The 12,843-nt window shown below is 33.1% G+C and overlaps 1 protein-coding gene across 2 annotated transcripts in view; it reads left to right on the forward strand.

Moving 5' to 3' along the window:
• The window catches only part of LOC148270760 (uncharacterized), a 28,832-nt gene that overhangs the window by 12,451 nt on the left and 3,538 nt on the right, over positions 1–12,843 (forward strand). The window contains exon 6 of one of the 2 annotated variants that reach the window (XM_088242221.1): positions 2,116–2,298. The exons of the other annotated variant lie outside the window; for it this stretch is intronic. Within the exon in view, the coding sequence (XP_088098347.1) occupies positions 2,116–2,181 (66 nt within the window). The 3' untranslated portion in view covers positions 2,182–2,298. Of the gene's footprint in view, positions 1–2,115; positions 2,299–12,843 lie in introns of those variants that run through there. 2 annotated transcript variants of the gene reach the window in all.

A 12,843-nucleotide genomic window follows, 5' to 3' on the forward strand; every position in this document is an offset into this window, starting at 1 on the left:
AGACCCAGTGTTGCCAACCGCCATCAAGCGGAAATCGGTAGATTCAAAATAATAAATTTTGCATAAATGGTAGTTTTATCATCAACTTAAATATATGCCGTCTACTAAAGAAAATGTAATCCATGGAAGAAATCGCCACACCAGCAAATACTCCGTGCATTCTAATCCTTAGCAATGAGGAACTTCAGCCCTATGGGAAATCGGAAGTTGGATCTGCTTTGTGTAACCATCCCAGCAATAAGCCCTGTCATTATTTTCACCTTTGCATTGATAGATGTATGCAAGAAAAGCGATTAGCTTATGAATGTTGATAAATCGAAAGGGATGAAAATATGACTAAATGTGAGATCAGTGTGAACGGAGATATTCTGAATCAGGCAGAAGAATTTGCAACCTGGGAAGTATGTTTACTAGGGATGGAAAGACCGAGAAAGATATTGAAAGGAGGGTGAGTGCCGGGAACAGGGTGAACGGCGCACTGAAATCTATTTTGCCAAACAAATGTTTATCGCAGGAGGCTAAACTAGCAGTTAACAATGGAGTTCTAGTGTCAACTCTAATGTATGGGAGCGAAGTATGGAATTGGAAAAATGATGATGAAAGTAGGTTGAATGCTGTCGAAATGCGATCCCTCAGGCGAATGTGTGGTAAAACGATGTATGATAAGTGCGCAAATGTTGAGATCCGTTAAGTGTGTAAGGCTGAGACATGCATTATCTACAGAATCAAGAAAGGGGTGCTGCGTTGGTTTGGACATGGAGAGCGAATGGACGGCGAAAGAACGGCTAAAAGGATCTACGATGCGAATGTTGATGGATGCAGAAAACGAGGAAGACCGAGAAAGACATGGCACAATCGAGTCCATCAAATACTTGAAGATGGACTTGATGTCAAAAGTAGGAATAATCGGCGTTCGTGCATGAGAAGATGTATGAATGTAGAGGAAGCGAGGTCTGTATGCCAAGATAGAGTATTATGGCGTTCTATCCTCTCTGCCTACCCCTACGGCGAAACGGCGTGATGGTTTGTTTGTTTAACTTTCCACATAAGTAGAATTCCGTCAAAATGGTCCGGCTAGGTAAATAACAACGAATAACTCTGCTTTTGAAAAAGGTATCAAAGCAAACTACACACCAATAGAAAGCTCATACTCTAGAGATGTTCAAAAAATCAAAAGTCTTCCATCACTTTTAGTTTTTTTTTTTAATGCAACGCGAAGTTGAGCTATAAATTTTTTAAAACTATTTTTTATGTTTGAGGGTCCATAACTTTGTTTTTAGCAATAACATGGAACACATATTAATTTTAAAAGGACCTACTAACCATTAAGATTCTAATAAAAAAACGCATCTGCCTACAAAAAAAAAAGTTATAGGAGCTAAAGGTATGAAAGTTACGAAATTCCAAAATTCAAAAAAAAAATTTTTTTTTAATCTTGGGGCCTAGGTCAAATTTTTGGGGCTGAGTAGGTAGCAGATGACCCCACCTACTCCTCATTTTCGTATGTTCAACTTTCTGCCGAACACCTGTATAAAGATTTTTTTTTAAATGTTTTGGCTTATCAACAGATGAGATTTTTTTTTTTTAAACCACTGAATTTCATCATTGGCTGATTTCAAAATAATAATCTGCTTTGCAGGACGAAAAAAATTAACAATTCTTTAAAATTTCATAGATAAAACCATTTATATATTGTAATTTTATGCTATGAAGAAATATTTTTAAATTGTTAGAATTTCATTTGAATTTGGTAGATCGGTAGATTGCTCCTAAAATCAGTACATCTGCTGAAAAATCCGTAGGGTTGGTAATGCTGTTAGGATCTCAAGCATGGTAGGAGAACGCGCTAACCGCTACACTACGAGGCGAACTCATATTCCCTCGATTTCCTTTTTCAGAATTTTTAGCTGAGTAGCCATCTAGTTGAAAACACCTGTCCAAAATTCTGGTACTCTATAACTCACAGAAATGTATTCTTCATCGGCCCAGACACAGTGCACAAGGGTACTGAGGATATTGAAAATGCAAATAAATTTTCATCTACGGAGCATATGGACGGTTTCTAATTTAGTCTCTTAATTGATTGTTGGTTTTATTTTTAAATTCCTTTATTAGCAGGTAAGGGCGAGGGGGCGTCCCCCGGCGCCAGGAAGCATCCGGGCACCCAACAACCACATGTAGATTTATTAAAAAAAAAAAAAGCTTGCACTGGCAACACTTGTATTTCGACCATGGACAATATTCCTAATTTTAATTCTATCGACAGCTCGAGTCTGCAAATCACGATTTAAAAGAGGAATGTAATAAAAGATTTCTATAAAGCTATGGTTTCCCAAGAGAGCGGAACTGTCATCTAGTGACCGTCGTGTGGCGGTGGAGACGTCATTAAAACATCTGTACAAATGAGGTAGTGCAGATTCCTAGCGGGCGTTGATTGCGAGCAGAACGCCAAACAGGGGTGCTGTCATTTTTAGATTGGAAATGTTTTTTCTCGTTTAGCGGTGAACATTTTAATGTCTGAAAATGAGTGCAAGCATGATTTGGACTTTCGAAAATGATGAAATTTTGATTGGTCTTCTTTCAAACGATCACTGAATCTAATTCAATTATAAACACCTCTCTCCCGCTTCCACTCCCACAAAGTCTACTATAAACCATCGAGTCTTTCTAATTTTGTTATAATAATTTTCTATGTTTAAATGTGTCCATAAGAATGCCCATTGGGCGTATATATAAATAAATAAATAAATAATTAATTAAATAATCACGACTGCTAGATAACGACACCACTCTCTTGACATCTCTAGTCGCCATTAACCGTATAGTCAGTAACCCAAAAACATAATTTTGAGAAATTGCAATTTGAAAGACCAGGGAAATTCATTTTTTTGTGTTTTAGAGGTTTTATAAATACAACATAATTCATTTGTCTTTTTAATAAATCCCATTGGTAACTTAAAACAAATCCCCAAATTACTCAAAAGGACGCCTTACCACAGTAGATTAAAAGCACTAGAACTTGCATCTTTGAAAGTAAGGAGAATCAATAGAAACTAATACCGTATACCAGGTTTACATTAAGAAATAACTTTACCCGATTTAACTATTTATAACCGGTATAAAAAAAGCTTACTTATAAAAATATTTATTTTATTTATTTATTTAACTTTTTGTACATAATTTTATTTGTTCATTGGCGGGCTTATTGCCAAATGGCAATTTCTTCCAACCAACCAATAAAATAAAAGTTTTATTTTTATAATTCAAGTCACAGAACATATTCAATAGAAAAAAAAATTAAAAAGCTAAAGATATATAAAAATAGAAATAAACTTATTTGTTTATAAATTACCTTAAATCAAAACTATTACTCAATGGGAAAAAGGAAAAGAGAGGAAAGAGGAAAAAGGAAAAAGGAAAGGAGGAGAGATTAAGGAAGAGAAAGGTGATGTTTTTTCAGACGTGATTTAAACAGAGATAATGTAGTAACATCTTTGATGGTGAATGGGAGATGATTCTGAGTGCCTCGAGAATTAGAACGAAGAGGTAAACCATGAACTGATAAGCGTTGAAATTTTTCACATTTATTACCTGGAATAACAATTCACTTGTTATTTCATGATTAATTTTTTAAACAGTCAACACTGATATGTGCGCGTGCGCAGTATCTTTTATAACAACAATTAACAAACGTCAAAGTCAAATCGAAACTACTGTCGGCGTAATGGAGAACATGGAGATTACTGAAAAATTACCCATTTTTGCTCCAAACCCATACATTCTATCTCTTTCATACAGTTGTCCATGTAAAGATTAAACAACAATGGTGAAATTACACATCCCCGTTTCACGCCTTTTGAGATCGCAAACATGTTAAAATTGCATCTGTCTAATCAGCTCTGCTGCATCCGGCACACCGAACCAATGTCTAAGATTTCTGTGCCACGATGCTCTTTTTCATCCCATTCCCCGCCTGTCCTCTATCTTTCTTTCCTCAATAAGTTGGGCGCACGTCTCATTGCGGAATATGTGACCAAAGTATGAGGCTTTCCTTCCTCTGACAGCGGTCAGTGACTGTCTCTTCGTTCATAATGCTTAAGATCATCTCATTGGAGACATTTTCGCGTCATTTGTCAAATATGATATTTCTAAATTTGGCCAGCAAAACTGGCGCACACTTTAAATCATGCACCTCTTACTGTGACACTCTGTACTTGACAAAATCGAGCTGATTACTGATTAAATGGGTGTTCTCTTGTGACTCTTCAATGCAGCTATGCTACCAATGCTAATTATTTTATTTTAAAGATGATTCTTTTGTTAAATCGTGAATCGCAGAAAAATATGTTGAGAATCGAGCTTAAAATATGAAAGATGTATGTACAAATAATAGAAATATTTAATTTATCAAAATTAAATAAATGCATTTGCTTAAAAATCAGGGTAAAATAATATAATTAACTATGGAGTCGGTTGAATCATTCCAACTGGGTGTATTTATATAGCCGACATTAAAAAATATTTTTATAATCTGTATTATGATTATATTCTGATCTCTTAGAACTTAAAGAAATTATCAGCAAAATCATTTTGGTTAATTTTACATCCTACAACTATATTGGATAAATGTAAATTTTGATAGGATTTTAGTTTTTTTTTTGGTTATTGCAATTATGAAGAAGTTTGGTGATATAAAAAATTGTATTACTGTGCCACCTTACTAAGCCAAATCCTTTTTTTTTTTGCGCCTTTTAACTCCTCCATGATTTAAAAAAATCGCTTTCATTTTATCTCCTTTTTGTGTTTACGAAATGTGTGGGTAACTATGGTCAAATTAACTTAACCATTTTTTTCATACAATATTGATTTAGCCGGTTAAGTGCGTTAACGCGCTTTCTGCTTCCATGCTCAGAAGGCCGGCCATACAAAAATAGCTAGTAAAGACACCACAGTGTCTTACACGCCGAGATCAAGTATGCCGAACGATTTAAGATTTCGACATCTGTTAGAAGCTCGATGGAACACTAGGACAAGAGGAATCATTAAAATGATCGACACGACAGTGGTTCAAATGAGAGTTTCTGAAAATTGCCAAAAAATCACGGCCTGCTGGAAATGGCTAGATAGAATTGAAGGAATATAGATGTTCAAATATGGGCAGAATGGTGAATGTTACAGTGTGCAAAGTGGCCACTTAAACGAGCCAATGACAGGTCATAAGCCCTGTAAATGCCTAGACTCCCGTATTCCCTTCTCAAAAATGTTCTCTCTCTCTGTTGCAACAAATTAAAAAAAGATTTACTTCAAACTGTCGACTACAGTCTAATCGGAAGTGAGATATTTCAAAACATAACGACAATATAATACGTGTCCATATGTCTTAACGTTTACGTTTTTAATGTCTAAGAAAAGGTTTACAAAATACAATTTTGCTTAGCACCAAATTTTTTCATAGCATATGAGTTTATGAACTAAGTATTAGACGAACATTCCTTTTAGTATGTAGAAGATATGGTTTTTAGTTAGAAATGGTTGTGATGATTGTTAATTTATGTAAAAAAAAATAACAAAATATCTTGCCATAGTATTATTATAAATAATTATTTATTATTTAATTAATAGGTGTGTAATTCTTTTTACGATTACAAAAATCTACAGTATGTTTTACTATAGTACGATTACTCTGAGAATGCTTCCCTGGCTTTGAATTCAGATTCAGATAAATTTTAATGGCGCCCTTTATGGTTGATAACGGTGTGAACTTTGTATATTTTTTTTATGTATTGAAATCAACACAGTTGGACAAAATTAAACAACACTCACAAAGGCAGATAACTTGGCCAATTACGGGATTCATTAAGAAACAGTAACATAAAGCTTAACATGCAGTTCGCCGAGACGAAAAGGAAATAGGATGGGAAGGTTGGGAAGAATGAGGGAACGGGAAAAGTAGAAGAAGAACTGAATATAAAATAGTAATAATTAATGGTAAAAAGTAAGAAAACCAATAATTGCGTGATTTTCATAGAGAAAAAAAACGTTTGAATAAAATTTTACAGAGAAAAGGTAATATTTTAAATGTGTCTGTAACTTGTTTCAAAATCCACCTTAAATTATAGAAAAAATATACAAACATAAAAATTTTTCTAATAAAATATTTTTAATTTTTACAATCAAAATATTCTCAAAAAGAAAAAATACAAAATTCCATAAAAAATGATTGAATCAAAATATTTTAACTGTTTTAATTTTTTTAATTAGGAATTTATCATTGAAGGCATAATTCTGTGGCATTTAAGAGATACATGTAACTAAAATTGAGATAATAAGTTAAGGTGATTTTAAACGAAAATATGAAACTAATTACTCGTAGATGGCACTTGTATAATTTTTACGTTAATTTTCAATGGAAATTTAAGATAAGTTTTAGGACTTTCGTTTTTTTGGGTAAGAAAGTATATGTAACTTGTTTAAAAATTGCCTTTACCAGCTTAGAAAAACCAAAATTAAAAAAAAAAACAATATGACTTTTTCGTTCCACATATTTCATCCTTAAGTTAACGCGTTTAAAGTTTATTCTAAGATAGCACTCAAAATTGTTTTTTAAAGAAATTAACCAGTAAGAATCTTTGATTGGCTCCCCTGCAAAATTAGGTAATAGTGACGTGCACTCTTTATCTAAATGCCACAGAATTTATATGAAATATCACAAACTTTGTGTGATGCTTTTAAAACTTTTCAAAAACGAGAATTTAACATTTTTCTTCGACCATTGGAACAAATTTGACGTAAATACTTCATCTTTATACGAGTACCACTGTACCTAAATTCTAAATTTAAATAAAGAAGTAATTGTATCTTCATTATTTATTTATTCATCAATGGTTCAAAGAACCTTTTACAAAAAAATGTTTTATATAAAACTAAGTATATTTTTATCAGAAATACATTAGAAAATTATTGTTTTTGCCTAATATTAATTTAGTTGATTTAAAAAACGGCGTTTTAAAATGTCAAAATTGTATGATTTCCTTACTTTTTATCAGACTAACGTTTTTATGATTTCTGAGTTTTGTTTAAAGTCCATTATAGAGGGCTTTGGAAGCAAACGTCTGTGTAAAGTCTCTATCAAAACACTTATTCCATTTTTTTTTCTCTATTTAAATAATTTTATTCAAGAACTCGAACTCGATATGTTTTAGTTTATTTAGAAATTCACACAAAATACCTAACTTATAATGCAATTATGCCATAGAAGTAATTCTGTGTACCTAATTACTAATTAGTTATAGTTTCACGAGCTCTCCAATATTTTCTCATTCCAAGTCTGTTTACGGAACTAAATTCGACATTTGGTGGGTGGATTCCACTTGAGTTTGGGAGTCAGCACATTCTCAAGCAGAACGGTCAGACGACCATTTTTAGAATAATCGTACCATAGCATTATTCCTATTTTATCTTAGATGGCACTCCGATTAATTGTTGAAAAAAAAAATCAGTATATATATTTTAACAAGCATATTATTGTCAAAATTAAGATAAGGTGCTACGGTCTTTTGGACACATTGAGTGAATGGACGACGAAAGAATGGCTGAAAAGATTTACGATGCGAGCGTTGATGGATGCAGAAAGACAGGCTATGATCTAATTCAACAAAAATACACGATGGACATTCAAAACGTTGGAATAATCGTGTGTGCATGAGAAGATGTACGAATGTAGAGGAAGCAAAGTGTGTTTTAAAGATAGACTAAAGTAGCTTTCTATCCTTTCTGCCTACCCGCACGGGGAACGGCATAAAAGGAGAATTACAATAAACATAGAAACGAAGGTTTTCACAGTCACTGTTATCAATTTGTTTCTTTTTTGGGTGATACCGTGTGTGTTGGATTTGTTCCTACGTTTCGGCTACCATTGCAGGAGCCACCTTCAACATGGTTCCCAGCACTACATACTACAAAAATGAATAGCGATGTGCCTACTGCCGACTGCGACACGGTACAAATTACTAGTACTTAAACACATTTTTTTTTCTACAAAATACTCAGTTTAGCCTGAAGATGGCTCCTGCAATGGTAGCCGAAACGTCGGAACAAATCCAACACGCACGGTATCACCCAAAAAAGAAACAAATTGTTTACAAAAAACATATCTTATTTTAGTTGATTTCGCCGCCGTCTTGTGATAAAATAGGAAATTCACAAAACAAGAATAAAATGGATTTTACACTTTTGCACTAAAAATGTAATAAAATGTTACGCACTGTTAAATTAATGATGTCACTTCTATAACATTAGTTCTTAATTAATTTACTATGGTGGTCTTGGCAAAACGTTTTATCAATGTGTTTAGCAAAGTTCGAAGCGAAAAGTTTGCCAGTTTTATTAATCGAGTGTGTCATCATTAAATTACGACAAATAATTCATTTAAAATTTTATCTTATTTATTTGATTTGTTTTAAAAAATACGAAACTAAAAGAATAAAAAATTAACATTCTTTTAACCCTTTGCAGCGCACGATTTTAATATTAATTATAATGACATTTTTACAAACAACTTTTGCTGAGACAAATTTTTGAAAATTATTTGGTTTTCAAGAGAATTTAATATTTTTTGTCGTCTCAAAACTAACCACCGTGCATTTCAGTTTCAGTGCTGCAGAGCAGCGTTTATTTAATAATTAAAAAATACATATAAGAATTTGTTACCCACTAAGTCTAAAGACTTTTCGGTTGGACACATTTTTTTATATTTTTATGACAGGTTTACATTACATTTATTTTATTTATATTTTACAAATTTATTTATAAACAGGCACTATAAAGTATCTAGAAGATATTTTATGTTAATTATGGTTTGTGGGAGATCATTGAACAATCTTGGAATAACGCAATTTAATGTTCGCTCTCTGAAGTAATTTATAATTCGGGGAACAAACAGGGAGCCCTTAGTTTTTAATCTAGTGTTGTGAGTGTGGAAAACTCTTTTTTTATATTCCGGATCAACAAAGTGATCTACAATCAATTTGTAGTCACAAAGTTGTTTTACCGGCAGGACATTACAGAATTCAAAAGACGTTTATGACGAGCACCTTCAAAACGGATTGCAGTTAGTATCACACCGTTTTTATAATGCCTGTTGAGTGCGCTTCTTACAAACATTGCGTACAAGTATGGCGTGGTTATGTAATACATTTGTGAAAATGTCATAATATAACCTTCTTAATTTTTTGCTTCACACAATGAACCTGCCGATTTTACCATAGTAATATTATGAATTTTCTAACATACCCCAAATAGATCCAAGCTTAGAGTGACATTGCAAATTTACAGTTTAATTGACGGCTGTTACATAGAAAGGAACTAATTAATTTTATTGACTCCCCGTTATATTTATTTTTCTAATCATGAAATCATTTGTAGTCCGTACGACAAACTGTAACTTAAATAATATTTAAAATTTAAAAATTATATTTTCTGTGTAACATAGGCAGAAAAAAATAGAGACCTACTTAGGGATATTATTTAGTAAAAAATAAACTCATTGCTTTTTGATTTCGGTTGGCACTTTAGTAGTCTATATTTTTGTGTATATTTTAACAAAAATCCGGGCGTTAAGAGCGGGCGCACATTGAGCCACTGGTGGTGGCCACCAGACGAGTTTTTTCATACATTTAGTAGTAGCATCGGCGCAAACCAAGCGTTCGAGTGGCCGCGTTTTGTCGCTCGCATCGTGCCACAGTAGCCGGCTTCTCCCCGCCCGCGTCCCAGCGACACACACGTCAGACTTGTCACGATGTCGGCGGATTTCGATGTAGATGTCTTTATCGCTGATATAGAAGAGCGCCCAGCTATTTGGGACTTACTCTTGACGGAAATTAACGAAATTAAGCTAAAAGTAGTGGCTAAGTGACGGCGACTAGTGGCTTGACTGAGCCACTAGTGGTCGCGTCTAGTGGCCGCCACCAGTGGCTCAATGTGCGCCATCCCTAAAACACAATGTACTTGTAAAATCAAAGACATTGAATTTTTTCCGAAAGAACAATTTTATGGACTCCTGGACTGAGAATCAGAAAATAAAAATGAATGATTTGGACGTTTGTTTTAAAAACAAGGTCTTAAATGTGCGTAAATTGAAACAGTTACCTGTATTTATTTGTTTTTTTTTTTATTTTATGTGTTCAATTGTTTTAAAAAATGTTCCTTTTTGTGTAACAATAGCTATTTATGAGTGTTCTTTGGGTTGGAAGAACCGTGGTCAATGTTTCATCTAAAAATGTACTTGAATTAAGATTGTTTCATCACTTATTATGTAGGCAGATACGAGGGTATAAAAAGCAAACTTAAAAATCTCCACCAAAAACAGAAAATTAATTGTTGATGCCAAAATAAACTTAACATAAAAACCTACATACCTAAATAATAGCGTAATTCAAAACCGTCTCTAAATCTTGCAAATTTTTAGTTTGTCCAAGTTTTTGTAGACAAGGACTAGATTCAACTCCCCGGGTAGCTGCTAACATTAACATATTACAACAGAGATGAAGAACATTTTAGAGAAGGTAATATAGAAGTCTATCTACAGGGCTTATTACCTGTCATTGGCTGGTTCAAGTGGCCACTTTACACACTGTAACATCTATATTCCTTCAATTCTTTCATGTGTCGATGTTTGCGGAGTTAAAGAGCTGAAATCTTTATTTATGCGAGTGAGATTAATCTAATTGAACAGATGAAACAATTGAAGGAATATGGATGTGCAAACTATGGGCAGAATGGTGAATGTTACGCAGTGTGTTGTGTTAGCCCTGTAGATGCCTAGACTTCTATATTACCTGCTCTAAAATGTTCTTCATCTCTGTTGTAATATAATAATATTTCAATTATATTACTTGACATGGCAAACTAAGCATTCTCCATTGAGTTGGTGAAGCATAATCTTTACAAATCTCACAATTATTTTTTCAAAGTTTTTCGCAAATATCTCAGCAACTCCTTAAATGGAGATTTCTAAATTTGCTCCTAATACCCTCATTCATGTATTCGATCCAATCTCAGTTTAGTTTGACTTATTTCTTCATCGATTCGCGTGCGTAGGCATCTTCGGGTCTTAAAGATGTGTGTAAGCATCGCCGAGATCAAAGGATGCATCTTTTAGACCCGCGAAGATGCCTACTCCCGCAAATCAATAAAGAAATTAGATTGGAGATTTTCTCAGTATATTTGTTCGGCAGGACATTGACTGCGGTTGAGTATATTTTGCCTCTCGTATTCTTCTCTATTCCTCCATATTATTGTAAATAACACTGCTTTGTTTCTGCATTTCTTTTGCCCTTACAATTGTCTAATAACGCAAAATACTGTATTTTTATATGAATAAATTATTTTAAAAATTAACATTGCTTTTTTTCTTTCCTTTGCTGCTTGCCTGTATATTATTTTTTACCCGGAATGTTGAATATTATATACTATGCTTTATACCACACCACTAGACATATTATAAACAATTATTCAGTAGAAGATTACATTTATTTAAACATTATTTTATAGAGGATTGAGGTTAAAATACATTTTTTGAAGACTCAAAATAATACGTAGTATTTTTATTTAAATTTTAATTAATTATACAAATACGTTGAAAAATTAACAAAATACACATACACATAATGAAGTATAGGATAGTTAGCTGGAATGGAACCGGGTTGTGGTTCCGTGGTAGTATTGTGGACTCACGGGTCAAAGGTTCAAATCCCACTCTACCACAACTTGATTTCCATTTTTCCGCCACAAGTTATTAAGGACATTTAGGAAATGATCTGAAAATTTATATATTTGAGTAAATAACAAGAACTCAAGTATTTCTCTTTTAAAAAAAAAAGTGGAAAATATTGTATCTTGATCATTTTTGTTACACGAAGGTGAGATGATCAGCCTTACGTTTCAGGTGCCAGTCCAGTCAATATAAAATATTCTATAGTCCTTAGAATATAGCTTGATTAAAATGACAGCTGCCAAACTAATGTCAATAGTGATGGGAAATTACTGACCACTGACATGTACCGATCAAATCGATTTTATCAGGTTTTTCATGCAAACACGAAACTCTGTTTCCGAAAATTGATACAAAAACAAGCCTATTATAGTGTGATTAAGACAATTATTCATATAAAAATATTACATTTATACTTTTTTCATGAACAACATCAAATGAATGATTTTTTTATTCGATCGATTTACATTGATCAATTTGTCCCATCTCTAACGTTTTTGCAAAATGATGTAACCTCGTAAGAACGTCGTTAATAATCGGGTTTGTTTTAGTTTTAAAGCTGATTAAATTATGTTGATTTATATGTCAAGCATTGTATTAAAAAAATAAATTAACATGCCAGATACAAATGATTTTTCATGTGTTAATATAAATCACTCCTTTTTTCTGACAACTGTCATTCTAATTAAGCTATATTTTAAGGACTATAGTCTAAAAAACACCTCTTCCAATAGATTGTCCGGAATCGAACCCGAGACCTTTTAGAAAACATTTGGTTTAATTTATTTTTACACCTTGGCAATGGAACAGTAGTGTCCCGAAACCAGTAGGCACATTAATATTAATTCAGTGATTTTACACAGAATTACTACGTAGATGACGCTAAAAAACAAAAGCTATCTCCAGCCACGGTCATTTTAGAGACTGCTTACGTTGTTTTAAATAATAATATTCAGTTTAAACATGGACATCTCCTTTATTTCTGTTAAGAAAATAGTTTAAAGGCAATAGTAACTCAAATCAATATGTATATTTTTTCTGTGATCCCGTGCAAGTCGAATTCGTTCCGACAT

This window comes from Micrasema longulum, unplaced genomic scaffold (genome assembly GCF_059751315.1).
Source record: "Micrasema longulum isolate JH-2025_06_02 unplaced genomic scaffold, ASM5975131v1 h1tg003436l, whole genome shotgun sequence".
NCBI lineage: Eukaryota > Metazoa > Arthropoda > Insecta > Trichoptera > Brachycentridae > Micrasema > Micrasema longulum.